Source organism: Pelophylax lessonae, assembly GCF_965119305.1.
Source record: "Pelophylax lessonae genome assembly, chromosome: 8".
Classification (NCBI taxonomy): Eukaryota; Metazoa; Chordata; class Amphibia; order Anura; family Ranidae; genus Pelophylax; species Pelophylax lessonae.
The window spans coordinates 72219139-72246403 of record NC_138775.1 but is presented as its reverse complement, the minus strand read 5'-3'; the positions used below and the strand labels follow the sequence as shown (position 1 = coordinate 72246403).

Sequence of the window (27265 nt, the reverse complement as noted above, 5' to 3'; positions counted from 1 at the left end):
AAGGGGACATACCCCGAAAGCTTGTCCTGTCGTATAATCCTTTTCTCTAAAGTTCATCAACAGACGCAGCTCCTTATCTTCATGACTCATAGGTTATGCTCCTCCTTCTAGGAATAGGCACTAGGCAGGAAAAAAACGTAACCACGCCTATGGGGGCTGTCCCTGCAGGCATAAGCCCTCAGACTCTGCTATCATCAAACAGTTTATTTGCAAGCAGTGTTTAGAAGACAAAAATCCCATACCTCAGAAGTAGAGGGGCGGGTGATGGGTCTGTCGATGAATTTAAGAGAAATGGATTTTACGATAAGTTCTTACAAAAATCCAGTTTTCTCTATCGTTCATTGACAGATGCAGTTCCTTATCTTAATGACTCATAGGGATGTCCCAAAGCAGTATAATCATGAGGGGTGGAAAACAACGCAGAAACAAAACGTAAGTCCCCATTAGCTAAACTTAGCCAACCAGGTAACATGGAGCTCAACCAGGAACAACTGGCGATCACCGGGAAAAAATTGAACCCTCAAACAGAAACAAAACAGAGTTCTCTTTTAAACTGCAGCCTGCAAAACCAAAGAAGCATGTGTTGGCGGATGCGAACATAACTACCTTGTAGAATTTTGAGAACGTATGCAAAGACGACCAAGTTGCCACCTTGCAAACTTGTAGCACGAACGCCTGATTGCGAAAAGCCCAAGAGGCACTAAGCGTTCTCATAGAATGAGCCTTCACTGGGAAAGGAGGAACCTGACCCTCAGTGAATAGGCCTGTACCACCGTCTGCCTAATCCATCTGGAAATGGTCGCAGCAGACGCAGCTAATCCCTTACAGGGTCCATCGGTAAGGACAAAAAGAGCGTCTGATTTTCTAAAGGACTCAGTGGTCTCTTAATAAACCCTGATCGCCTGAACCACATCCAAAGAATGCAAGGCATACTTCTTGGGATGCTGAGGTTTAGGGCAAAGTGAAGACAACACAATGTCTTCATTTAGATGAAAATCAGAAACCACCTTAGGAAGGAACGACTGATTAGGTCTAAGTACCACCTTATCCCTGTGTACCACCAGATAAGGAGAGCAGCAAGACGTCACCAATTCAGATACCCTGCAGGTAGAAGTGATCGCCACCAAGAAGGCAACCTTCTCAGACAAAGAAAGCAGCAAAATCTAACAATTTTTTTTCAAAAGGAGGCTTTTGAAGAACAGATAACACCAGATTTAGATCCTACGGAGGTAAAGGGGGATCGCCTCGGAGGAGCCATTGGCGCACTCCCTGGATAAAAGTCCAGATTAGAACATGCGTGGCTAACGCGCGTTGAAAATATATAGCCAAAGCCAACCGCTGTTCAACCCCTTTCTGCAAAAAGGCCAAAACCCTAGCGACCCAAAACAAGTGAGGGTGCACCTACAGCGATTCACACCATGAAATGTACGATTTCCACGTACGATGGTAGATCTTCCTGGAAGTTGACTTCCTAGCCATCAAGAGTGTAGGAATCACAGAGTCAGAAAGACCCCTATCTCTCAACACCTGACTTTCAACAGCCATGCCGTTAAAGCCAGCGAATGTAAAGCAGGATGGAAGATCTGACCTTTAGACAGCAGATCTTCCCTGAGAGGAAGTCTCCAAGGGGTATTGGCGACCGGCCTTATCAGGTCTGCGTACCAAGACCGGCATGGCCAGTCTGGAGCCACCAAAATTACCTGAATGTTTTCCACCTCTATCCTGCGCAGAAGCCTCGGCAGGAGTTTAAATGAGGGAAATGCATAAATCAGCCGATACCGACCCCAAGGAGCCACCAGTGCGTCTGTAGCATTGGCCAGAGGATCTTAAGGCCTGGCTACGAATCTTTGCACCTTCTTGTTGAGGCGAGAGGCAAACAGATCGACCTCGGGAGTCCCCCACCGAACACACAGGAGGCGGAACACCTCCGGGTGTAGGGACCACTCCCCTTGATCCAACACCTGACGACTCAGGTAATTCGCCTGCCAGTTTTCCACACCTGGAATGTGTACAACAGAGAGAGCTGGAACAAAGCTTTCCGCCCAGGCCAGAATCTTGGCCACCTCCTTGGCCGCCAAGACACTCTTGGTGCCCCTCTGGTGATGGATGCAAGCCACAGCCGTGGTCTTGTCTGATTGAATCTGAACCGGACAACCTTGCAGACGAGTTGTCCAATGACACAGATAAAGCTTTATTGCTCTGAGCTCCAAAACATTTATAGGAAGTTTTGACTCTTCCATCGTCCAGGTACCCTGGGCACAGAGCTTCCCCAGCACCCCGCCGCAGCCTGACAGGCTGGCGTCCGTGGTTACCACCATCCAAAACAATGGAAGGAAGGACTTGCCCTGGCACAGTGCTGGAGACTGAATCCACCACAACAGAGTAGATTTTGTGTTATGGCTCAACCGAATCACAGAATCCAAGGACTTTGGACCCTCGTTCCATTTTACAAGAATATCCCTTTGCAAAGGCCTTGTATGGGACTGAGCAAACAGAACCGCCTCGAAGGTCGATACCATCAGACCTAAGGCTAACATGCAAACTCAGAGAGGACAGATTGTTGTCAAACTTTTGCAGCTTGCCCGGGGGAAGAAAAAGCATCGCCAAGGCTAAATCCAGAGTCAAGCCCAGATAATCCAGTGTCTGAACCAGAGTCAGCGCGTATTTTTGAAATTGATATTCCAACTGAATTCCTTCAGAGTTCCGACCGTGATCGTCAAATTCCCCAACAAGGCTGAATAAGAGTCCGCTCTCAACAGGAGAGGTACTAGTTACTCCAGGTACCCCATTACCGCAATCCCCCGCAGGCGTAGCAGTGCTTATACCGGTGCTAGTACCTTGGTAAACACTCTGGGAGCGGAAGCAAGACCAAAGGGTAATGCCACAAATTGACAATGCTCCTCTGCTACCGCAAAGCGAAGAAACCGCTGGTGTCAAGCGTAGATAGTGATGTGTAAATATGCGTCCTTGATATCTATGGAGGCTAAGAAATCTCCCTGATGCAGACGCTACTACCATGCGGATGGACTGCATCTGAAACTTCAGTACCCGCACAAAGCGGTTCGGGACCTTGAGATCCAGGATGGGATGCACCTTGCTTCCTTTTCTGGGCATGGTGAATAGGTTTGAATAAAACCCCTGAAAATGTTCGTGAGCGGGAACCGGCACAATCATTCCTTGCGACAGCAAGTCGTGTACCGCTCCTCGCAAGTTCCTTAACCAGACTGGGGATACTTGAAGACTGGACGAAAAGAACCTGTCCAACGGACGAGACCGGAATTCGATCTTGTATCCTAATCGGATCAGTTTGTGAATCCATTTGTCCTGAATCAAGGAGGTCCAGGGTTCCTGAAAGAATCAAAGACGCCCCCCCCCCACCCTAGACTCGGGTGAGGGTGCCCCTTCATGCAGCCGAGGACTTGTCTGCAGGTCCAGATTGGCCAGACTTAGATTTTCTCGACCATGGCTTCTTGGAACCCCCAGAAGACCTAAACAGTTTACCTTTTTCTTGCGACTCGGAGGCACGAAAAAGATGTTTGTGAGCAGTAAAGGAAGGCCCCCACCTAGTATGCGGCGCCTTGCCCTTAGAGGATTGGGGCAGATTCGTGCTCTTACTCCCCGTGATACCTTTGATCAGCTCATCCAGGGAGGATCCAAACAGCCTCTCCTCTGTAAAAGGAAGATCAGTCACAGCCTTCTTAGAAGCCTGGTCAGCTGACCAGCATTTTAGCCATACCATGCGCCTTATAGCAATCCCCACTGCTGACGTCCTGGCCACCAACAAAGCTGAGTCCAGGAAGGTATCACACATGAACACAAGGGCTTGGGTCAACTGGTCTATTAGGTCCAGTACCACAGGGGGAAGCCACTCCGAAACAGATCACCTACCACCCGGGATGGAGGTGCTGTCAGCCAAGGGGAAGCTGCGACTCAGGGCATTCCAGGTCGATGCGTCCCAGCGAGACTTTCCACTCGCAGGCTCGTCCCCATCCATTGGGGCACTGTCGTGGCGAGGCCTAGTTCTGGACTATAACCTGATCACTGGCCAGGCTGGGAGACCCTAAGGATCTAAATTATCCAGTGCGAAACCGCAACCGGCTGTTGCTTGTAGTTCCTCTGGATCTTGATCCTCAGGAACTAACTGGTTAAAAAATAATAATTTACAAACTTTCTCTGTTACAGCTAAGACCGAAGTCCCAGCATTGAGCTAGGTCCTATTCCTAACACTAGCAGAACAAACTGTTTGATGATAGCAGAGACTGAGGGGTTATGCCTGCAGGGACAGCCCCCATAAGCGTGGTCAAGTTTTTTTTCTGCCTAGTGCCTATTCCTAAAAAGAGCATAACCTATGAGTCATGAAGATAAGGAGCTGCGTCTGTCGAGGGACGATAGAGAAATTATATGTTAGTGCAAATAAAATAAGTATCGAGGACAGTACTCACTTTTTTCTGTCGTAAGTGCACTAATATGGCTGCCATCACATCAAGCTAAATTGTACACAAAAAAAATCACTAGCATTTGATCGCTAACCATCTGGATGAAATAGCTTCCTATAATGTAAACTACACAAGCACAGGGCAGGAAAGCATAGCACCCAATCAGCAATACTATTTCATAGTTCTGACTATCCTGGACTGAAGAAACCTGAAATCAGGTTGCTATGGGTTACAGCACTTTGCTAAACATCATGGCTGTCTGCAGCTAAAATATTTCACACATATGAACTGTGAAGTTGGCAGTTTGCCTACTGTTCTACTTTAATAGCACACAGCAAAAATGTTGAGTAACAAAGAAAACGAATGCAGGGGCAGTGTGTTTGAGTCTTCCTATGTAATATTATTTAAATCTACACATGCAATATCACAGTGATTGAAAATACCAATGACTCAGACACTTACATGTTTTTTTGTCCACGATCTAAAGGCTCCGTTCAGTATTTTGGCCCCTAGGACAAGATGCGGTACTGGCTGCTTCCCCGCCTTGTGTAATGCTAAAGTAAAAAAAATGCCCAGGATTAATACAGTAGCAGCCTCTTTACCAAAATGACAGTCATGCATTGAAGGCTATTTTATTATGAGTCTTTTTATTCTGAAGCAGTGGTCTCCAAACTGCGGCCCAGTGGTCAGATGGGGCCCTTCCTTTGCTTGCCTTTTTCTGACCCTTGGGGCACTACATCAACTGACACCAATGACGGGGCACCATTCCCCCTACTAACACCATCAACTGACCACTATTCCACCAACTGACACCAATGATTGGGCATCATTCCCCCCTACTGTCACCATCAATAGGGAACTATTCTTCTGATTGATTTGAACAATGCGGCACTATTCCTGCCAATAAAACCAATGATGGAGAACTAAAAGCCGGGGCATTTTCTACTCCTACTGGCCACAGTCCAGCCCCCCTAAAGCCTGAAGGACAGTAAAATGGCCCTTTTTTTGGAAAGTTTGGAGACCCCTGTTTGGAGTTAACCCTGATGCAATCTCACTTTGACAAGGTGTCAGCCTTGGTACAGACAGTAACTGCAGCAAAAAAAAATTATATATATATATATATATATATATATATAAACATTCTAAGTAAGAGTATGTATAGCCAAGATGTGCTCTTTGTTTTGTTTTGGATAGGGTGAGGAATGGTTACATCATCTGTAATTTTTCTTTTTTGCTGTGTCCCATCGGGTAGCCTTTCATGGCCTGTTACAAAGACAAGACAAAACCTAGGAGAATCCCCCTGACATTTATCACCAGAACAAATAAATAATGAATGCAAAGCATTTTCTGATTGGACGAGGTGGAGAGTTATGTCATCACTCTGCCTCTCCGCATCATCCAATTTGACAACGCTTTGCATTCATTCAACGGATGCAAAGTATTCTCCTGATGGTGCCTGTGCCAAGCGTCTGGCCTTCTCTGTTCAGAATGCATTAGGCGAGCCTCTCAGCATGGAACCCAGCATGGAACCCAGAAGCAAAAGTGGAGATCACTGGAGTAGCAGTGTCTATTTCACTGATTTCCAGCTTTCAGGGACATCGGCCAGGTATGGTTTATGCATAGTTCAAGTTGGACCAATGTAAAAATACACTGTACTTGGAATTCATCTTTAGGGCTTGGGTTGTATAACTACATTTACTTTTTTGCTACAATTACCATACAACCAGAACCTTGGATAGACATTGCTCGATGTGTACAAGGACTCATAGTACATGGCAAATATACTATACAGTAAATCACAATATTCCAACATTTCAAAAGTTAACAAATATATTCATGTCAACTGTGCTGTCATGAAAAATAAATTCAACTTGTTTCACAAACAAGGGTTTCGTTTAGGAAAAAACATATCAATTGTTTGTTTTGTGACTAAGGTATACACAAAATGCTTACATTTAGAGTCCATTCACACTGCCGCGACTTGTGAGACAACTTGTGTGCCCTCAAGTCGCCCCAAGTCGCTTGACATAACAAAAGCAATGTTAATCAATGAGTGCCGTCTTAATTGGCACTACTGAAGTCGCTCCGACTTCAGAAAAGGGTCCTGTACTACTTTGAAGCGACTTTTATCCGACTTGTCCCATAGACTTCAATCGGAGTCGCCTCATTATCTTATTTGAAGCGACTTGTGATCCGACTTTCCATTAAAATGGTCCTGAACCAGAAAAAAAGATAATTTTTCTTAGAATTTTTAGTAGCGCAGGGATGGGGCTCCGCTCCACCTGGGCGTTTTTGTTGCAGGCGTTTATCTGGCATTTTTTGGGCGTCTTTGGAGGCAGGCATGACATCTGAACTTCTGTGTAGGGGTTTATATACACACACACATATATGTATATATACACATACACACATATAGGTGTGAAAGGAGCGGAACCCCATCCCTTCGCTAATGAAATTATTTGCAGGGATGGGGTTCCGCTTCTTTTACACCTATATGTGTGTGTGTGTATGTGTATATATATATATATATATATATATATATATATATATATATATATATATGTGTGTATATACACCCCTACACAGAAGTTCAGATGTCATGCCTGCCTCCAAAGACGCCCAAAAAATGCCTGATAAACGCCTGCAACAAAAACGCCCAGGTGGAGCGGAGCCCCATCCCTGCGCTACTAAAAACTCGAAGAAAAATTATCCTTTTTTCTGGTTCCGGACTCCAGAACCAGAAAAAAAAGATAATTTTTCTTAGAATTTTTAGTAGCACAGGGATGGGGCTCCGCTCCTTTCACACCTGGGCATTTTTGTTGCAGGCGTTTATTGGGCATTTTTTGGGCGTCTTTGGAGGCAGGAATAACATCTGAACTTCTGTATAGGGGTAAATATACACCCACACACATATATATATATATATATATATATATATACACATATAGGTGTGAAAGGAGCAGAACCCCATCCCTGCAAATAATTTCATTAGCGCAGGGATGGGGTTCCGCTCCTTTCACACCTATATGTGTGTATATATACATATATGTGTGTGTGTATATATACCCCTACACAGAAGTTCAGATGTCATGCCTGCCTCCAAAGACGCCCAAAAAATGCCCGATAAACGCCTGCAACAAAAACGCCCAGGTGTGAAAGGAGCGGAGCCCCATCCCTGTGCAACTAAAAATTCTAAGAAAAATTATCTTTTTTTCTGGTTCTGGACATGCTACAGAGCTGAAACTTCACAGGTACACCTTTTAGACCCCCCAGACACTAAATCCAAAGAAATCTCATTTCTTTTTTTTTTTTTTCAATAATTTTTTCAATAATTGGCTTTCTATCAAAAACGACAATTTTTAAGAACTTTTTTTTGTGTGATTGAGCATGACCCAGAACCATCATATTTTGATTGGCCAAATACAAAGTCGTACAAAGTCGTCTATCATACAAGTCACGCTGAATTCGCGCAAAGTCGCCCTGAAAGTCGCGCTAACAAGTCGCCCCTTATGAGGCGACATTCTGGTCGCGGCAGTGTGAATGGGGTCTTAATGACTGGAAAATTCAATTGTAATTTTTAATTCTGCCAGTTTTGTTAAATTGTATATTTTATTATTCTTTATTTTTACATTTTTTTAAATTTTCAAAAATACAGTAAAAACTTTACATAACTCCAAATAGCATAGTAACATGACATTGAGAATATTGTAAATGCAAGTTGTAATAAACTCCATGAAAACCAAGGCCCTTTGTGCATTATATTATTTGAGCACATTGCCAAAAATCTTCTTGTTGTCACTAATGCTAAACTTCATAGTTGGCATAGAAAAAAAATAGAAATAGAAAAAAAGTGTGAGCACCATAAAAATGGTTCATGCGTAAACCATTCCAGGCAAACAAGGACAAAATTATGGTTGGACTTTTCTAGACCTTGAAAGGTAAGAAAATAGTTTAGTTTGAATTAAAAACTTTAGCTGTTCTCTTTTGCCTTTTTGGCATTGTTTTTTTATGCCTAAACCAAATGAGAGGAAACGGCAAAAATATCCTGATCCTGATTGAGGGGAAAAGTGCATAGCAATCCATTGTGAACACAGAGAGACCATCTATCTATTTTATATCAAAAGAGCCTGATACAAAATATAGAGCAAGCTGGGTCCTGGAGGCCCCTTGATTTCTGGTGAGTTAACCCCACATTAATGGTGTTTGCTTTGGAGAATTCATGTTTATGGCAGCTCTTAACTTGACAAATAAGGATTTTTTTTTTTTCGAGGAAAAAATGCTTTTTGCTTTTGGCCTACTTGCACTTTTGCTTTGTTTTGAAACCCCCACATATAATTTCCTACATACCAATTTAAATACACTATACAAATGTGGCATAAAAGGAAAAAAAAAAAAAAAAAAAAAAAACAACTGAATTTTCGTCTTACCGTAAAATCCTTTTCTCTGAGGTTCACTGAGGGACACAGCTTCAAATCTTCAGACCATTGGGCTTTATGCTGTCTCTCTTCAGGAGTAGGACTAGGCGGAAACCTTATTGGTTATGCCCCTGGGGCAGTCCCAGAGGGTATACCATCACTTTCTGCTGTAGGACTCCAATTTGTAGCAAGCAGTATCAGAAGAACCTATAACTCAACCGCAAAAGAGGGGAGGGTGCTGTGTCCGTCAGTGAACCTCAGAGAAAAGGATTTTATGGTAAGACAAAAATCCAGTTTTCTCTTTCATTCACTGACAGACAGCTTCAATTCTTCAGACCATTGGGATGTCCCAAAGAAGTGTCAATATAAGGGGTGGGAAAAAAACAAAGCAAACGCAAAATTCCCAACAAGGCTAAACATAGCCAACCAGGTAAAAATAGCTCAACTAATAACAACTGGAGCTCACCACCAGGGAAAAAATTACACTCTCAAGAAGCGTAAGCCTCAGCAACCGCAGCCTGCAAAACTTTGCGGCCAAACGCTGCATCCAAAGGTGCAAGTACATCCACCTTATAAACTTTGTGAATGTGTGTACAGACGACCACGTAGCCACCTTGCACACCTGAACCACTGACGCCTGATAACAGAAGGCCCAGGAGGCACTAAGCGCCCTTGTAGAATGCACTTTACAATGAAAAGGAGGAACCTGACCCTTAATGGAATAGTCCTGCCCCACCATTTGCCTCATCCACTTGGAAATGGTCTCAGCAGATGCAGCCTGCCCCTTACGAGGTCGATCCATAAGAACAAACAAACAATTGGATTTTCGATTCGGTTCAGTCACCGCCAAGTACAATTGAATCTTCCTCACCACATCTAAGGAATGTAAGGCAATTTCTTTACGATGTTTTGGCTTAGGACATAGGGATGGTAGCACAATATCATAATTCCAATGAAATCCCGAGATAACCTTAAAAAGGAACGCCTGACAGGGTCGCAACACCACCTTGTCCCTATGAATCACCAGGTAAGGTGACCGACAGGACAACGCAGCCAACTCCGACACCCTACGTGCGGAAGTAATAGCACGTAAGCAGACCAACTTCTGCGACAGAGTGAGCAATGGAAGTTCTGGAATATTTTCAAAAGGAGGCTTCTGAAGTACCTACAACACCAAATTTTAGCGTTTTAACCTCAGGCAACGTGGGGGGTTCTTTACTGTTAGGGCTACAAGATTGTGGAATTGTCTACCACAAGAGGTGGTTTCTGCGGGTAGTATGGTGACTTTCAAAAGACTCTTAGACTTACATCTCAAGGATCAGGAGATTGAGGGCTATGTTAGATGATTACAGTCACACACACCTACACAGGTTGAACTGGATGGACTATTGTCTTTATTCAACCTCGCCTACTATGTAACTATGTAACTATGTAAATTGAGGTCCCACGGAGGCATCAGGGATCTCACCAGCGGAGCCAGATAGTGCACTCCCTGCACAAAAGTGTGAGCCCACGACTTTGCCGCCAACAGCCTTTGGAAAAATATGGCCAAAGCAGAAATCTGGCATTTGATGGTGCCCAGAGCCGTCGATCTACACCTACTGTATTTTCTGGCGTATAAGACTTCTTTTGAACCTCAAAAAAATCCCCCAAAAATGGGGGGTCGTCTTATACACCGAGTATAATATCTCCAAGGTAACCTAAGTATAAGTATTATCGGCAGATGTAATCTCTCAAGATGCTGGCTGTGTGGGAATCCTGTACTGGTATACCGTATGTACTGTAGCTTCGGCTACATACAGTGTACCGCGCTGAGCCAATCAGGGAGAGCGATGTATTCTATTATTGAATGCAAAGCCTGCTCGGAGTAACATCAGCCTGCCTCTCTGACTCTGCCAATCCGAGCAGGCTTTGCATTCAATAATAGAATATATGGCTCACTGTGATTGGCTCAGCGCGGTATACTGTATGTAGCCGAAGCTACGGTACATACGGTATACCGGTACAGGATTCCCGCACAGGCAGCGTCTTGAGATTACATCTACTGGTAATACTTAAGAGTACCTTGGAGATATTATGAGAGATTACATGTATTATAGTACTTGGGGTACCTTGGAGATCTATGAGAAATCTGATGTTTTTCAATAGTGTTGCCTTGCTTCGGAAGGGGGGTAGTCTTATATGGCGAGTATAGCCCAAAACCTATGTTTTAACTTGAAAATTAGGGGGGTCGTCTTATACGCCCAGTCGTCTTATACGCCGGAAAATACGGTAGTTATAGAAACTCCAACAGACGAGACACAGAAAAGGAACAGGAAGAAACCCCCCTAGACTCACACCAAGTAATGTACCCCTTCCAGACTCGATGATAAATCCTTCCTGGAAGTAGATATCCTAGCTTTTAACAACGTAGGAATCACAGACTCGAACAGCCCTCAGTCCTTCAACACCTGGCTTTCAATAGCCAGGCCATTAAAGCCAGCTAATGTAAGGCAGGATGGAAGATTGGTCCCTGCGACAGAAGATCTTTCCTGAGAGGAAGTTTCCAGGGATGTCTGCTAACAGCCTTAGCAGGCCTGCGTACCAAGACCGGAAAGGCCAGTCTGGTGCCACCAGAATGACTGAAATCCCTTCCACCTCGATTCTGCCTAGCAGTCTCGACAGAAGTTGTATTGGAGGAAAGGCATAAATCAGACAATACTGACCCCAAGGGACCACTAGAGCATCTGCGGCATTGGCCAGAGGATCCTGAGACCTTGACAGGAACCTCTGCACCTTCCTGTTGAGACAGGAGGCCAGCAGGTTCACATCAGGGGTCCCTCACCCAAGACACAGTTGATAAAATACCTGAGGGTGAAGAGACCATTCTCCCAGATCCAATGTCTGCCGACTGAGATTTGCTTTTGCTTGCCAATTCTCTACCCCCCCCCCCCCCCCCAATGTGCACAGCAGAAAGGGCCGAAACAAATCGTTCTGCCTACCTCAAGATATCGGCCACTTCCTGGGCCGCCATGGCACTCTTTGTGTCCCTTTAATGATTGACATATGCCACACTCGTAGCATTGTCCGATTGTACCTGCACAAGGTGTCCCTGCAAATGCTCCGTCCATTGAGACAGACAGTCTGATCGCCCAAATCTCCATAATGTTGATCGACAGCCTGGACTCCTCTCGAGTTCAAACACCTTGGGCCGAACACACTTCCAAGAAACCTCCTCATCCGGACAGACTGGCATCCGTGGTGATTACAGTCCAATACAGGGGAAGAATAGATTTTCCCAGACGTATGGCTGGGGAGTGGAGCCACCATAGCAGGGACTCCCTCGAACCCCGACTCAACAGGATCAGGTTGTCCAATGACAGCGGATCCTTGTTCCATTTGGTTAGAATCTCTCTTTGCAGAGGTCTGGTGTGGAACTGCGCAAAACATCAGACCCAGCACTTGCATGCAAGTCCATAGTGGTGACCGATGGTTGGACAGCAGGAGCCGAGCTGCATCCTGCAGCTTCAGAAGTTTTGTCTGAGGAAGAAACACCTGGGCTGCCGCTGAATCCAGCGTGAGACCCAAGTAGTCCAGCTTGGTGGACGAGACAGTGCCGATTTCTGAAAATTCAGTGTCCACCCAAACCCTTGTAGAGTTTGCACTGTAATTTTCAAGTTGGCTTCCAGAGCCAAAGACGACTCTGCACGCAGAAGCAGATCATCCGGGTAACCCAGTACCCCAATCCCCTTCTGTCATAGCTAGGGCAACACTGGGGTCAAAACCTTTGTGAACACCTGAGGAGCTGAGGCGAGACCAAAAGGTAACACCACAAACTGATAGTGCTCCTCGCGCAAGGCAAAAGGAAGAAAACGCTGATGCCCGACATATATTGGAATATGAAGGTAAGTATCCTTCATAATAACAAAGGCAAGAGGATCTCCTTGATAAAGGAAAGCTACTACCCTGCGAATAGACTCCATCCGAAATTTCTGAAGCCGCACAAAGTGGTTTAGAGCCTTGAGATCCAAGATCAGACAAACCTTCATTCCTTCCTGGAAACGGGATCCTGTAAACAAATTTTAATAAAAACGTTCCGACTCTGGAACTGGCACAATAACTCCTTGTGCGAACAGGTCCTACACTGCTCTGTAGAGAACCTGTAGCCACCCGTGAGACAGGCGTAAGTTGGAAGGAAAGAACCTTCCTGGAGGCAAAGACCGAAATTCAATCTTGTAACTGAACTGAATCAGTTCGTGGACCTGTGTGTCCTGAATCCGGAAAAAGGTGAAGACGTCCCCCCACCCAAGATGTGGGTGAGGGCGCCCCTTCAGGCTGGGGAAGGCTTTACTGGATGTACTGGGTGTAAGGTAAAAATCCTCTAGCACATATTTGGTGGCAATACTGTGCGACACTGTGCATTTATAAATTATTGTCTATTACATTTCAGAAATATTGTACCCTTATCCATCACCTCTGAAGAAAGAGAAAAACTCTGAAACACGTCAGGTATTTTTGTAGGGTTTTACTTGCACCTTTGTTGCTAACCATCATGCCACTATGTTGAGGTGGCTTGCCTTTCTCTGGTTTCAAGCATTTGTTCTTCTGTATCAGCTTGTTATTTTAACACTAATGTTCAATAAAAATCTTGTAGTTTTGTAATTTTATATATAACTTCTTTTTTTGATTGTTTGTTTATTGGCACTCAATTAAATACATTCTTATAGGCTCCCAAAGTCCCAATAAGAGGCACCCCCTGTCCTTTCTGGCTGGGAAAGGCTTGTTTGCGGAACAAGAAGTGCCCGCTTTGGACTCACCATTCCAGGGTCTTTTGGAGCCTCTCGCAAAGTTACGGGTGGATCTCAAGCCCTTTTCCTGCGATCAAGACAGACAAATGGGCCGCTTGTGAGCCGAAAAGAAAGAACAACATTTACGAGGTTCCTTGCCCTTAGCAGCCTGCAGAAGCAATGTACTCTTGCCTCCCGTTAAGGCCCTTAATCATCTCTTCCATAGAGGCATCGAACAGACGGTCACCTATAAAAGGAGGATCAGTCAGCACCTTTTTAGAAGCCTGGTCAGCCGACCAGTACTTCAACGAGATCATGCAGCGAAGAATCACCGCTGTCACCGAAACCCTGCCGACCAAGGGGGCCGCATCCAGGGATGCATCACAAATATACTGTAACCCCTGGATCAATTGATCCGCCAGCTCAGAAGGGTGTTGACTCCTCTCTAGATCCTGGCGCAAAATCTTAGCCCATTCCATTAAAGTATGGGATACCAAGGTGAAGGCAAACACTGGTCTCAAAATTGAACCAGCCACGGTGAAGAGGTACTGGACCAGAGCCTCAGCTCTTTTGTCCACGGGGTCACTTAAGGACGGAGAATCCTCCACCGACAAAAGTGTGGCCATATTTAGCCTGGAAACCTGAGAATCCACTGATGGTGAAATTGTTTCTTCAGAAGAGACTCCTCAAAGGGATATCTCCTAGCAAAACGCTTAGGTATTCCAACCATGCATTTGGGGGAACCCCACTGACCAGTGACAATCTCGTCAAAATAAGCAGGAAAGGGAAACACCTTAATCACCTTGGAAGATTTGCGGGTGCCAAACTGCAACGGCGTCGCCGACTCAGCCGAGTCCTCCAACTTTAAAGTTTCTCGCACCGTCACAATTAGGATCTCCACCAGCGCTATTTCATGCGCGGCTGCGGAGGAGGAGGATTCATCCTCATTATTAGAGCACTCAGCGTGAGTGGACGCAGACCCAGTGGGCTCACTCTTGTCCGCAGCAGCCAAATCCACCCCAGATTGTGAGGAAGCAGAGGATACAGGTGAAAGCGGGGGGCACTTCTTGCCAGGCCTCCTTTGCAGGGCCATATCTACCTTGGCTTCTAGTGATGGCAGGGCCAAAATGGTCTTCCACACTGCTAGAAAGAGGAAGAGGAAATGCTGACCGGACACTAGAGGCCCCCGCAGCCCAGCACCACATCAGACTACAAGAAAATGGCCGCCGTTAAACTCTATGGGGGAAACCACAAACATGGGCGCTGGACTACACAAATATGGCCACCGAAGCCGGGAATACAGAATCCACGGCAAAATGTCCGCACCACGCTGCGCTGCACAGGACCCTGCACCCCACGGAAGCACACAGACCACAGGAGGGGACCCCACGGCACCCAGGTATAGACATCCCCCCCCAACAGGGAGCTGGCAGCGGCGGGGGGGGTGCAGGTGTCAAATGAGGGCACCTACACAGGGGGAACCCCGCTAAGAAGGAGGGGGAAGCACGGGAGGGAGGAAGGACACAGGAGCGGCCTACCATCCCCGGGGCCTGCGACCACCCCAAAAATTCCGTAAGAAAGGAGGGGGGATACTACTCACCATACCACGGTCACCAGGCAGGCGCTACTCCCAGCAGTCCACCACACTATCTTGGAATGGGGGTGCTTCGGCCTGAGGTACGCTGCGACTCTGATCGTGAATGCTGTCGTGACCAGGGCAATGCGAACTCGCGAGGTGTTTCACTCGCCAGCGAGCCCCCGTCCGGTGGGGCTATGTTATGGCCAACCTAGCGTGGAGCTAATAGTTGGGTCGTGCTCGCAGACCAGACTAGGAAGACCTTAAGGATCTAGAATATCCAGTGCGTTGCCCAGTCCAGCTGTTGATTATAGTTCACACAGGAACAAAAAAAAAGAAAAGTAAAAAATTCCATTTAAAAAGGAAAAAATGCCAGGACCGCAGATCCCAACAGAGAGCCAGGTCCTTACTCCTGACTAGGCAGAAAAAAACTGGAGTCCTACAGCAGGAAGTGATGGTATACCCCCTGGGACTGCCTCAGGGGCGTAACCAAAAAGGTTTCCGCCTAGTTCTACTTCTGAAGAGAGACAGAATAAAGCCCAATGGTCTGAAGACTTGAAGCTGTGTCCATCAGTGAACAAAAGAGAAAAATAAATTCCATGCCACTTGAGCATGGGCTGTTGGCACACACAGATTTAGCTTTTCCACTCAAGAGTATAATATTGTTCACTTATGACAAATTTATGTCACTGTATCTGTACAAAGAATGTTAGCCAAAAAAATGTCTTTAGAAAATCTGGCTTTTTTTCATGGTTCAGTGGCTTGGAGCCTAGTGTATACACTTGTATATGGAGCATACCATGAAGTACATGTGCCACCATCTACAGCAGTTCAATAAGGTCTAAAGAGAACTTGTGCTTTGCCTATACAGGGTAAAGCAACGGGTTTGCTTTAAAGCAACCTGTTTGATTGCTTTTGGGTGCCGTTCATAGTAGAGGTGAAAGCATATCTCTGTGTGCCAGAATATGGGGTGTAGGCTTGCCCTAATACCAATCCAGGGGGGTTAGTAAATGTAAAGAGGAAAGGCCACCAAACTACACATACCCTGATGCATTTCACCCCATCTACCAGGGTTTAGATATATGACTAAGCCCCGGTGGGTGGGGGTGGGCGAAATGCATCAAGGTGTGTGGTTTTGGTGGAGACATGTAGGCTGAAGCCGCTATTTATTGTTTATTCACCTGGGCTGGTTGAGAGTAGTAGAGATCCTTTCCTCTCTACATATAGTAACCTCCTGGGTTTGTTTAAAGGATAACTGTACCTTTCTTTAGTTTTCCAGTTATGAGTTTTCCATACCCACCTGAGTGCTGTCTAGTAAGTGACACATTTACCTTCAATCGCAATCCAGCGATGTTCACCATGTGGCCCTTCCTGGAGGTGCACAGTCTTTTTCCGAACAATGACCAGTTCATTCTTGGCATGCCTGCTGCTGCCCTTTTGTTTCTATGGAAAAGCTATAATCATGCTTGCCTTAGGCAGTTTTTTAGAGTACGGCAAATTACCTGTTTCCTAGCAGCGCATACTCACCACCTTTCCTTTGTGCGCCCACCACTATATTCAACCACTAGGTGTAAAGGAAGACAGCCCTATGGAAGCTCAAGTCACAGCTCTAGCCAGAGCTTACACAGAGCTGGAGACTCTCTCCTTGCCCTTATGGGACAATAACGAGCAATCCTGCTAATGGTACAAAATTGAAAGCCCTTTAATTAAAGATGTCATATTTATGTGTATACGTACATATAATAAGATAATTGCAGATAATTTGCTTTCTTTAAAATCTTTTCCGTTCCTTGCAAGTCCCCAAACCTGGATGCAAGTCCAAACTCTGACAGGGTAGACAGTTCATGACTCCAGGTATGAAAGTGTTCTGGCAAAGCAGGATGTGATATCACTTCCAGTTTTTGATAGGTGCCAAGGTTGAGTGCACCCGTTTTGCTGCTGCTGCTGGGTTTCCGACACCAATTACTACAATTACAGTAAAACCTAGACAATTTTTTATTTTAGTTTTGCAAAGAGTGTGGGGGGATTTTTAGTATTTCTTGTGGCAAGGGTTTCTTTTCACTTGGTATCCCTGTAATTCCAGGACCAGACATGACAAGCATGGGGGTCACTGCGAGGAAGACACAGACAGTAATAAATACCACATGGAAATGTTATTTTCCCCCACTCTAATAAGAAATAGGGATGCACTGATACCTGCTTTTTAAGTGCGAGTATAAGTAATGAGTACTCACAGATACCAATTACTGATACCATATGGTGCAATTTAAGCCCATACAAAATAAATTGGCTCAAATTGCATGCAAAGAATCGCATGTGATTTGAACAGGAATGTGGTGCGATTCCTGTCCAAATCAGATGCGGTTTACCGCACCGCTCCTGTGCACACCCAGGCTGAAATCACTATGACAAGCCTGGGTTCACACAGGAGCGGTGCTAGAAACCGCATGTGATTCGGACAGGAATTGCACCGCATTTCTGTTCAAATCAAATGTGTTTCTTTGCAGTGCGATTTAAGGTTAATCATTTTGTATGGGCTCAAATTTCAGAACAAAAGTATCGGTTGTAGGTATCGGAGCATTTGTACAAGTACAAGTAATAGTGCAAATGCATAGTATACCAGTATCAGTGCACCCCACTAAAAACAGTGTCACAGAGACAAGAAGAAAGGAGAAATTGTTCTTCATGGGGAAAAAACAGCAGTTTCTAACCCTTTCACAGCCTATCCAAAAACTAAAAAAATTAAATGTTGGCTGGAGCTTGCAACAGATATATACAACATGAACGTTACAATTGGAGGATACTGGCACAAAAAAGGGCTTAGGATGAGGACTTCAGGCACCCGAAATAAAGCTCAGGGACCCTGAAGGTGTAAAATGTAAATTACCTTTGAACTTCTCAAGAAAGTGTCTTCCCACATACCAGCAAGCCGTCTCGTAATTTGGGAATTGGGTGAGGCTGACGATCTTTAATCTTTTTTCAACTTCGTATGCTCTGTAGATTCAAGGATTAAGACGCAGATAATTAATACACATTAGTGGCAACATGGCAAAGCTCAACATGCTAATGATATTCCCTACTGTAATTACATGTTATAAGCAAAGCTGCTTTAAAGTACACTTGTGCCCAAGCAATGCACATCAATGTACAAAAGTGGAACTTCCGCTTATCTGATTCCTCCCCCCCTCCGGTGCCACATTTGGCACCTTTCGGGGGGGGGAGAAAGTACCTGCTATTGATAGGTACCTGGCCCTACTTCTGGCGGACTTGGCCGTGGCAAAGTACGTCACAAGCCCAGACCCCCTCGCCCGCCGATGCACCAATTAGAATGTGCAGCGCGCTTCATGCATGTGCAGTAGGGAACCGGCAGTGAAGCTGCAAGACGGCTTCCCTGCCCGGCATGGCGGCAGCAGCACCTGGCAGCCAATGAAAACATCGACTGGTGCCGACTTCGCTGAAATCCAGGACAGGTAAGTGTCCTAATATTAAAAGTCAGTAGCTACAGTATTCGTAGCTGCTGCCTTTTAATTTTTTTTCTTTGGGCACAACTCCGCTTTAAATATTCTAAACAAACAGTAAAAGTCCTTGAAAAAAAAAACACTTATTCACCTTTGTAGCTATAGGAATTATGAAAAAATGTATTTTTAAAGCTAAAATCACAGGCACAGAATTCACATCTTTTCTCCTTCTATTTTCTGTGGCAGCATGTCCTCTATTGTAAACAAATGCCAGACAATATAAACTGCCAGAAACTGATTGAAATTTAATTCAGAGTCTTTGTTTTGACCCAGCGCTGAAGGGAGCTCAGAAGTTCCGACACTCCCAGAAGTTTTGATTGTCTGGCAGAAATGAGGCACTGATATCATTGCTTAGGAGTCTCAGATTTCTGCAGCAGACAGCTCTTCTGTGTGTACACCTAAGACAGAATGCCTACCTGTGTTTAATTGGTCAGGGTAGAAGGTTAAGACAGGGTCCCTTTAAATGCCCCCTAAGTGCCAAGTATCAATTGACCTACCACTATTTCCTCAGATGGAAAAAAATGATTAGAAGACGATAACACTCAATGTGATCACACATTCTTTGCATATAAAAAGAAGCTTGGGAAACTATGCAGGAAAAAATAATCTTTAGGTTCAAGTAGATGTAAATCCTAACTGAATGACCTTTACTAAAACATTAAGTCTAATAAATAATTGCTGTTTTACTGCTTTCATCATTTTTCATCCTTTATTGCATCTTAGTGCTGTTAATCTCCGGCAGTATTTTGCAGACACTTCATGTGACATGCATGCATACCACTGGTGGCTGCATGTTATTGCTTAGGGCAGGCTTCCTGATGGGAACAAATGCAGAACACGTCGGTGCATTGAGCATTGGCATGGCTGTTTATTGTCAATGCCAGAAGCGCATATAACAGGATGACAACGATAAGCAATTGGTATAAAGGGACAGAGCACGGTCACCCCATAACCAGAAATGCCTGAACAAGGATTTATCAGATTTCTTTTAACAAGAGTAACTTTTCAAAAGACTGAAAATGATTTTGAAATGACATATTAAGGCCTGTTTCACAATCAGGTGAGAGCCATGTTTACCTGCATGGAGATGCACAGGTGTGCAGTACATCCCATTTATGTCTATTGGGAGGCAGCAGCTGCCCGGACAGTGCCGCTGCTTCCAGTTTGACGTGGGTGCACAGCTCAGAATGTAGACAGTGTGCATTCGGGGCCATGTACCTGCATCCACACAGATGTCAAAATGAGCACAGTGGCTGTGTCCATGCAGCTGCATAGATATGAATGGGACTGTCTGCATAGAGTGTACAGCCCTTGCACGGGTGTACACTGAGGTATGCTGATGTAAATGAAGCTTTAAACTAAGCTCTTGGGTTGTTCTCCTCTGATCAACTAATCTCTGGCATCAAAAATGAAAAAAACGTAAATTTAAATGGCCTTTTATGCAAAATCTGCAGTCATGTGACATTCCAGTTCTGAGTGTAAAGCCCCGTACACACGTACTGATCGTCGGCCGAACGATCGGCCGTCTTTTGTCCAGGGCTGTCGTGTCTGTTGAAAACTGCAAAAGACTGCACACGAATTTTGTCGGCCAACAACATCCGACTGCAGAAGTGATGTCATGTGATGGTTAACTTTCCTTGTCTTTTTTCTTTTCTGAGCATGCCCAGTCTTGCTAATCTGCTGTCTGTCGGCCGAAATCTGTACTGACTGGCGAACAATCGGCCGTTCTGGTGTTGGCCAACAAAAATATTAATGCCTGCATGACAGATTCTGTTCGGCCGAAAATGCGCTGTCGGGAGCATCATACTAACAAGCCTACAATCGGCCGATCGGTCGTCGGCCGAATATTTACAGCCGACAATCGGTACGTGTGTACGGGCCTTAAGTCTTCTATCTTCTTCTGTACTCAGGAGTTGGAGTTCTCCACCTGCATGATGTGGACACTTGCTACTGACTGTCCAGCACTGAAGTCCTCTCAGGATCAAGGAGACAGTCTGCAAGCAATGATGCTAGCATGAGGCGACCGATCAGTACAGGTACATGTGCTGCTCTGAATTATGGATCCCCTGCACCCAGACACAGTGTCACCGGATGATGAATTTAGGTGGGTATAAGTCACTGAATGGATCAGAGGGAGGAGAGGGGGGTGTTGGGACAGGGTGTTTTTTTTTTGGGGGGGATGCAGGTTTGACCATAGAGCGATTAATTTGGATAATTGTGATTGGGATCATATTTACTTAAAGTGAAAGAGAAAAAAAAGACAGAGTATGTAAGGTCTATGGTCATATATTTATTCATTTTATCAACTATAATCCATACTATACTGTATTTAGTGTCTATTTAGCAACCTTTTTTTCATTGATTAATTTGGGAACAATATTTGAAAGGCATTATAATAGAAGTGCAAGGCTTCAACATATGTTTGCAAAAGTGTTCAACTCAGACCTTTGTTTTTATCATAATATTTAAAGGAAATTTAAATGGAGCTCCCTTTTAGCAGCTAGAAGGGGTCTAAGAATTTGGTTGTGTGCACTTTCAGTGAACCGTCTCTCCCACATGCACCTCCCTTGTCAGTTATGCATTAATGAGCTGCTCCCAATGATATCCTATTAGTCTGCAGGAACCATATGAAAGCTATGAGCTAAGTGCTTGTCTTTTTTTTTTCAACTTTCTTTAACCACTTCAACTTCGGAATGTTTAACCCCCTTAATGACCAGGCCATTTTTTTTGCGATTCGGCACTGCGTTACTTTAACGGACAATTGCGCAGTCGTGCAATGTTGTACCCAAAAACAAATTATGTCCTTTTTTCCCCAAAAATAGAGCTTTCTTTTGGTAGTATTTGATCACTTCTGCGGTTTTTAGATTTTGTGCTAAAAACAAAAAAAAAGCGACAATTTTGAAAAAAAAACAATATGTTTTACTTTTCTGCTATAAAACAATCCTAATAAAAAAATTTAAAAAAATCAAATTCATCAGTTTAGGCCAGTTTGTATTCTGCAACATATTTTTGGTAAAAAAAAAATCACAAAAAAGCGTATTTTAATTGGTTTGCGCAAGTTATCGCGTACAAACTATGGGATAGATTTTTGGACTTTTTATTTATTTTTTTTTGTTTTTATTAGTAATGGAGGCGATTAGTGATTTTTAGCGGGACTGCGACATTGCAGCAGACAGATCGGACCCCTAACTGACATTTTTGACACTTTTTGGGGACCAGTGACATTAATAAGGTAATCATTGCTAAATAATATGCACCGTTACTGTATAAATGACACTGGCAGGGAAGGGGTTAATACTGGGGGTGATCAAAGGGTTAAATGTATGCCTAAATGTGCTTACTCACTGTGGGGGAGGGGGGGGGGGTCTCTGTGACAGGCACACAGCTTAGCTGAAACACACGAGCTCTGTGTGCCTAACAGAAGATCTGCCTGCTTTGTTTACATAGGCAGGCGGCTCTCCTGTCAGTTTCTCTGAAGATTTTGGGAGTCCGGCGGCAATCGAGCACACTTCTCCCACGGTCTGGCTTCCGGTGTGTCTAATCACAGTGGGAGCGTGCGCGCCGCCAAGACCAAATACACCTCATGTCATGCACTATACTACCAAAAGTATTAGGACGCCGGCCTTTTACATGCACATGAACTTTATTGGCATCCCAGTCTTAGTCCGTAGGGTTCAATGTTGAGTTGGCCCACTCTTTGCAGCCATAACAGCTTCAACTCTTCAGAGAAAGCTGTCACAAGGTTTAGGAGTGTGTCTATGGGAATGTTTGACCATTCTTTCAGAAGCACATTTGTAAGGTCAGGCACTGATGTGGACTAGAAGGCCTGGCTCGCAGTCTCCGCTCTAATTCATCCCAAAGATGTTCTACCGGGTTGAGGTCAGGACTGTGCAAGCCAGTCAGGTTCCTCCAACCCAAATTACGTTATCCATGTCTTTATAGACTTTGCTTTGTGCACTGGTCCAAATCATTTGGTGGAGGGGGGATTATGGTGTGGGGTTGTTTTTCAGAGGTTGGGCTTGGCCCCTTAGTTCCAGTGAAGGGAACTCTTAGGGCATCAGCATACCAAGACATTTTGGACAATTTCATGCTCCCAACTTTGTGGGAACAGTTTGGTGGTGGCCCCTTCCTGTTCCAACATGACTGCTCTCCAATGAACAAATCAAGGTCCATAAAGACATGGATGAGCGAGTTTGGAGTGGAGGGACTTGACTGGCCTGCACAGAGTCCTGACCTCAACCTTTAGGATTAATTTGATGGAAGACTGCGAGCCAGGCCTTCTCGTCCACATTAGTGCCTGACCAAACATTCCCATAGACACACTCCTAAACCTTGTGGACAGCCTTCCCAGAAGAGTTGAAGCTGTTATAGCTGCGAAGGGTGGGACAACTCAATATTGAACTCTACAGACTAAGACTGGGATGCCATTAAAGTTCATGTTCGTGTAAAGGCAGGCATCCTAATACTTTTGGTAGAAAAGTGCATGACATGAGGTGTATTTTAACCACTTGCAGATTTACTGCAGCCGGGTGGCTAGGTTGCGCATAATCCCATAGATCTACGTGATTATGCGCAACCTAGCCACACCGCTGCAATAGATTATAGTGTACTATGCGCAGCAGTGCATTGTGACGCATTTCAACAGACTACAATAAAATGTATGACTGCAACATTTTATTGCAACTCACACCAACACAGGCTCTATACAAAACAAGGTTCTTTGCGCTGTCTTTGCGTTGAGGACTGTGAGGAGGTGATAATGAGCCCTAACTTGAAAGTGGCTCTAAAGCCTTAAGGTTTTTTAATTCAATGCCCTTCTGTGCATTAATAACTTCTGTGCTGCAGGATCCCCCCCCCCACCCGTTTTTTTTCTTACCTGAGCCCGATCATATCCAGCAAAGTGCTTGAGAGCAGTGGCTCTTGTCGCTCTCTCCCCCCTCATTGGCCACTGGCTCCCGCTGCTGTCAATCAAATGTTGTGACGAAGTGGGGGGCTGGGCCAAGTTGCCTGCCCTGTGTCAATAGACGCAGGCAGGGTGGCTCGGTAGCGAGCATGCATGGGTGCCCCCATGGAAATCGGATTTCTATGGGGGCACTCCCGCTTTATTGCAGCCTGTTGCAATGCGTCACAATGCACTGCTGCGCATAGTACACTATATTAATAAAAGTATTGGGACGCCTGCCTGCTGGCAGGGTGGCTCGGTAGCGAGCATGCATGGGTGCCCCCATGGAAAGCGGATTTCTATGGGGGCACTTGGAGAGGAGGATCAGGGCTGCTCTATGCAAAAGCATTGCACAGAGCAGGAGAGCAGGTAAATATACCATGTTTGTTATTTTAATTTTCAAAAAAAAAAAAAAAAGGTTTAATATCACTTTAAAGGTAATAGGTCCTGTTTTAACATTTCATAGTAAATTAACACTTTGATGATCCATTAGCTAGTTTACTTGTCATCACAGTCAACTGTTCTTAGCACATCAAAACAGTTAAGCTGGCCATAGATATATAAAGTTCAAACAGAAATTCTTAGGAAAAGTCTTAGAAAAATCTGTACATTTGAATGCCATTCCAAGGATTTTGTTTTCTTTTAACATTTGATTTTGGAATAAATGGACTTTACTGAATGAAAACCACATTTACTGTTCATTTGAGAACAATTTCCATCCTGTTCCTTTGAACTTTCTAGTCCCTGCGGTCAAAAACGAAGCTGATTTGACCCACTAATGATTAGAAAAAGGAACAAACTTTCATAGAGCATTCTTCTCATTAGAAATTTTGTTCAAAATCCTACCCATCTATGGCCAGCTTTAGTGTAGGTGCCCGTCCAGGCAAAATGTGATGGACATTCCATACACAAGAAGAGCCTTCTACATTATAAATTTATTTTTGGAAAACATTCTTAAATTCAGAACAAAAGCTCAAAAACTGCCAGGGTATAGAGAACAAAAGAACAAAAGGAAGCCCATTACCTCATCTGCATTTCCACACTGAGGCTGTGCAAGAAGTGCCCAGAAAATGCTAAGCAGTCCATTGGTGTGAGTGTTGCGTAGATCCAACCTGGAAAGACATGAGTGCTGATAAATATCTTAGCAATAAACACACTGCATTTGCATTGGCTTAGATGACCTATTACTGTGGAAGATGGCAGTTTATGTTGTTTCAGCTGTAGCCCTCCCGGCAAAGGTTTAAAAAATTAAATATTACACCTTTGCCAACACCTTTAGTTTTCCCTTCCTACTGTATTTTTTGCTTTGTTACGAGAGTATTAGCATGTGTATGAGATAACAACTTTGTAGGAACTGGCAAACTGCAAACACACAGAAGGTATAAAGTATGATAAGGGTAACAAGCTAGGCTAAGGCATGCAGGTGTCAAGGAAGTCCTACCATAAACTTTATAAAGTAATCACAGTCTAACCTTCCTGCTCTCAAAATGTTCATCAACGTTCCCCAAAAGGATTCTCCCGCTGCTGGCTCTCAATGCGAGCTGTCACTGAAAGTTTGGGTACCGCACCTACTCATAATCGGGAACCAATCAGAGAGGCTTCCAATCAAATGATTGCTATGTCAGCTAAGGCACAGTGCTCACATTCAGATAGAGGCCTCACTGATAAAAAAAAATCCTTTAGGGCTCTTTCACACGGGCTTTCCGTGTGAGAGCTCCGCTGCGGTCCTTTTTTTTTTTTTTTTTTCACGGAGCGGATGACATTTCTGTCATCTGCTCCGTAGGTCCGCATATCATCCCATCCGTTTGCGGATGATATGCGGACCTAATGTAAGTCTATGGGGATTGCGGATGTCAGCGGATGACACCGCTGACATCCGATTTTCCTTCCTTTCCGTTTTTTGAAAGGAGGAAAAATAGGGTTCTGTTCCGTACGAAAAAACGGAACAGAACTGAAAGGAAGGAAATCGGATGTCAGCGGATGGTATTCCGCTGACATCCGCAATGCCATAGACTTACATTATGTCCGCAAATCATCCGCAAAAAAATAGGATGATTTGCGGACATACGGAGCGCCCGTGTGAAAGAGCCCTAAGATTGCTGATGAACACTGACATCTTCAGGCTGCAGTAGACTTTCCAGTTTCATCTACTTAATAGTATAATTGTCAAATGCAATCACATTATAAAAAATAGTACTAAATCAATTGTTAGCGATATTAACTGATTCACACAATAAATTTATATGTACCTGGCAGCTCTGGCTAGACTATTTCCCATTGGCTCAACCACCTACGTGTTTCCTAGAACTGTAATCCAACACGTGTTAATATCCCCATTGTGAGCCTCCAGGACAGAAATTACCTCTACCCTTTTTTTCCTCTTTCCCTCTTTTCTCCCTTTTCCTCCTACATTTCCATATTTCTATCCAGGCCCTTTCCACCTTCCTCCTTTTTGCCCATAAGCAAAAGCAGTACCTCTTTTTGGTCCTACGGACAAATGTACTGTACTTTATAGTTTAAGAGCCCCTAGTTGAAAGACCTTTTTTAAAAATAAACAAAGTGCATCGCTTTTCCAGACAGGGCTCTGACAATTGACTATCTAGCAATATAATGATGCTTGGGACCAATGACCCTTCATTTCTACATTATTGTTTAATGTTCTGTATCTGCAGAGAAAAACTCCTCCTGAACTTGTTCATATTTTCACATAGTATGTTTGGCGGTGTAACGGTCTATTTTTCGTGTCATTTCCAAAAAAAATAAAATTCAAATGAAAGAACAATAGTACTAAATCAAATAAAAGTAGAAAGAAAAAATCTAATTATGCACCAAAAGCATTCCATTTAATTTAAAAGATTATAAATTATATTTGGGTATGGAAAATAGTAATGGAAGAATGATCATGGTGCAGAGCCAGATCATCCAGTAGGGAACCTAAGCAGAAGACTAAGGTCCTAAGAGGTTGCTAGTCACAGTCAGTTTTGCCATTTTAAACATCAAGAGGTGTGTTAAATGATTAATATTATTTGTTACTATTTGCACACAATTAGTTGTATTCACTATTTTTTTGGTTTTGCACTTATTTCAGTGTTTGTTGTGAATTATCATTTTATCATTCATTATTTTTGAGTTTAAAGGGCCAGCACCTACTTTTAGTTTATTTTGTATATCTTTAAAGTGTTTTTCACACTAAGAGGCAGTTGCCTTGGCGGCAGTGTTAATTTTGGCAGCAAATTTCAATTTAGTTTTAGTCTTAGTCTTAGGACTAAAATGGCATTTTAGTTTTAGTCCCATTTTAGTCTTCTGCAAGTGTTTTAGTTTTAGTCGTATTTAGTCGACTAAAACTCCAGTACATTTTAGTCGACTAAAACTCATTTTAGTCATCTATAATCGAATGGGTGTAGTTCAATTGTAATTTGTAATGCATTATTTAAGCATTTCTCTACAATTTCCAAACTCATTATATACTACTGCTGGTCCTGGAGTGAAAAATCGAATATGTTATTATTTATGGTGGTATTAAGCTTTCAGCATGCACCAGTGTTAATTTTGGCAGCAAATTTCGATTTAGTTTTAGTTATAGTCTTTTGACTAAAATGCCATTTTAGTTTT

General features: G+C 44.1%; 1 protein-coding gene across 1 annotated transcript in view; it reads right to left on the bottom strand.

The window, feature by feature from the left end:
- Positions 1–27265, bottom strand: part of PHF2 (PHD finger protein 2) — a 460832-nt gene that overhangs the window by 85762 nt on the left and 347805 nt on the right. Inside the window, exons 8-10 of the mRNA XM_082265845.1 lie at positions 24678–24765; positions 18081–18187; positions 4899–4990 (exon numbers count right to left, since the gene is read on the bottom strand). Of these exons, the coding sequence (XP_082121971.1) occupies positions 4899–4990; positions 18081–18187; positions 24678–24765 (287 nt within the window). The remainder of the gene's footprint in view (positions 1–4898; positions 4991–18080; positions 18188–24677; positions 24766–27265) is intronic.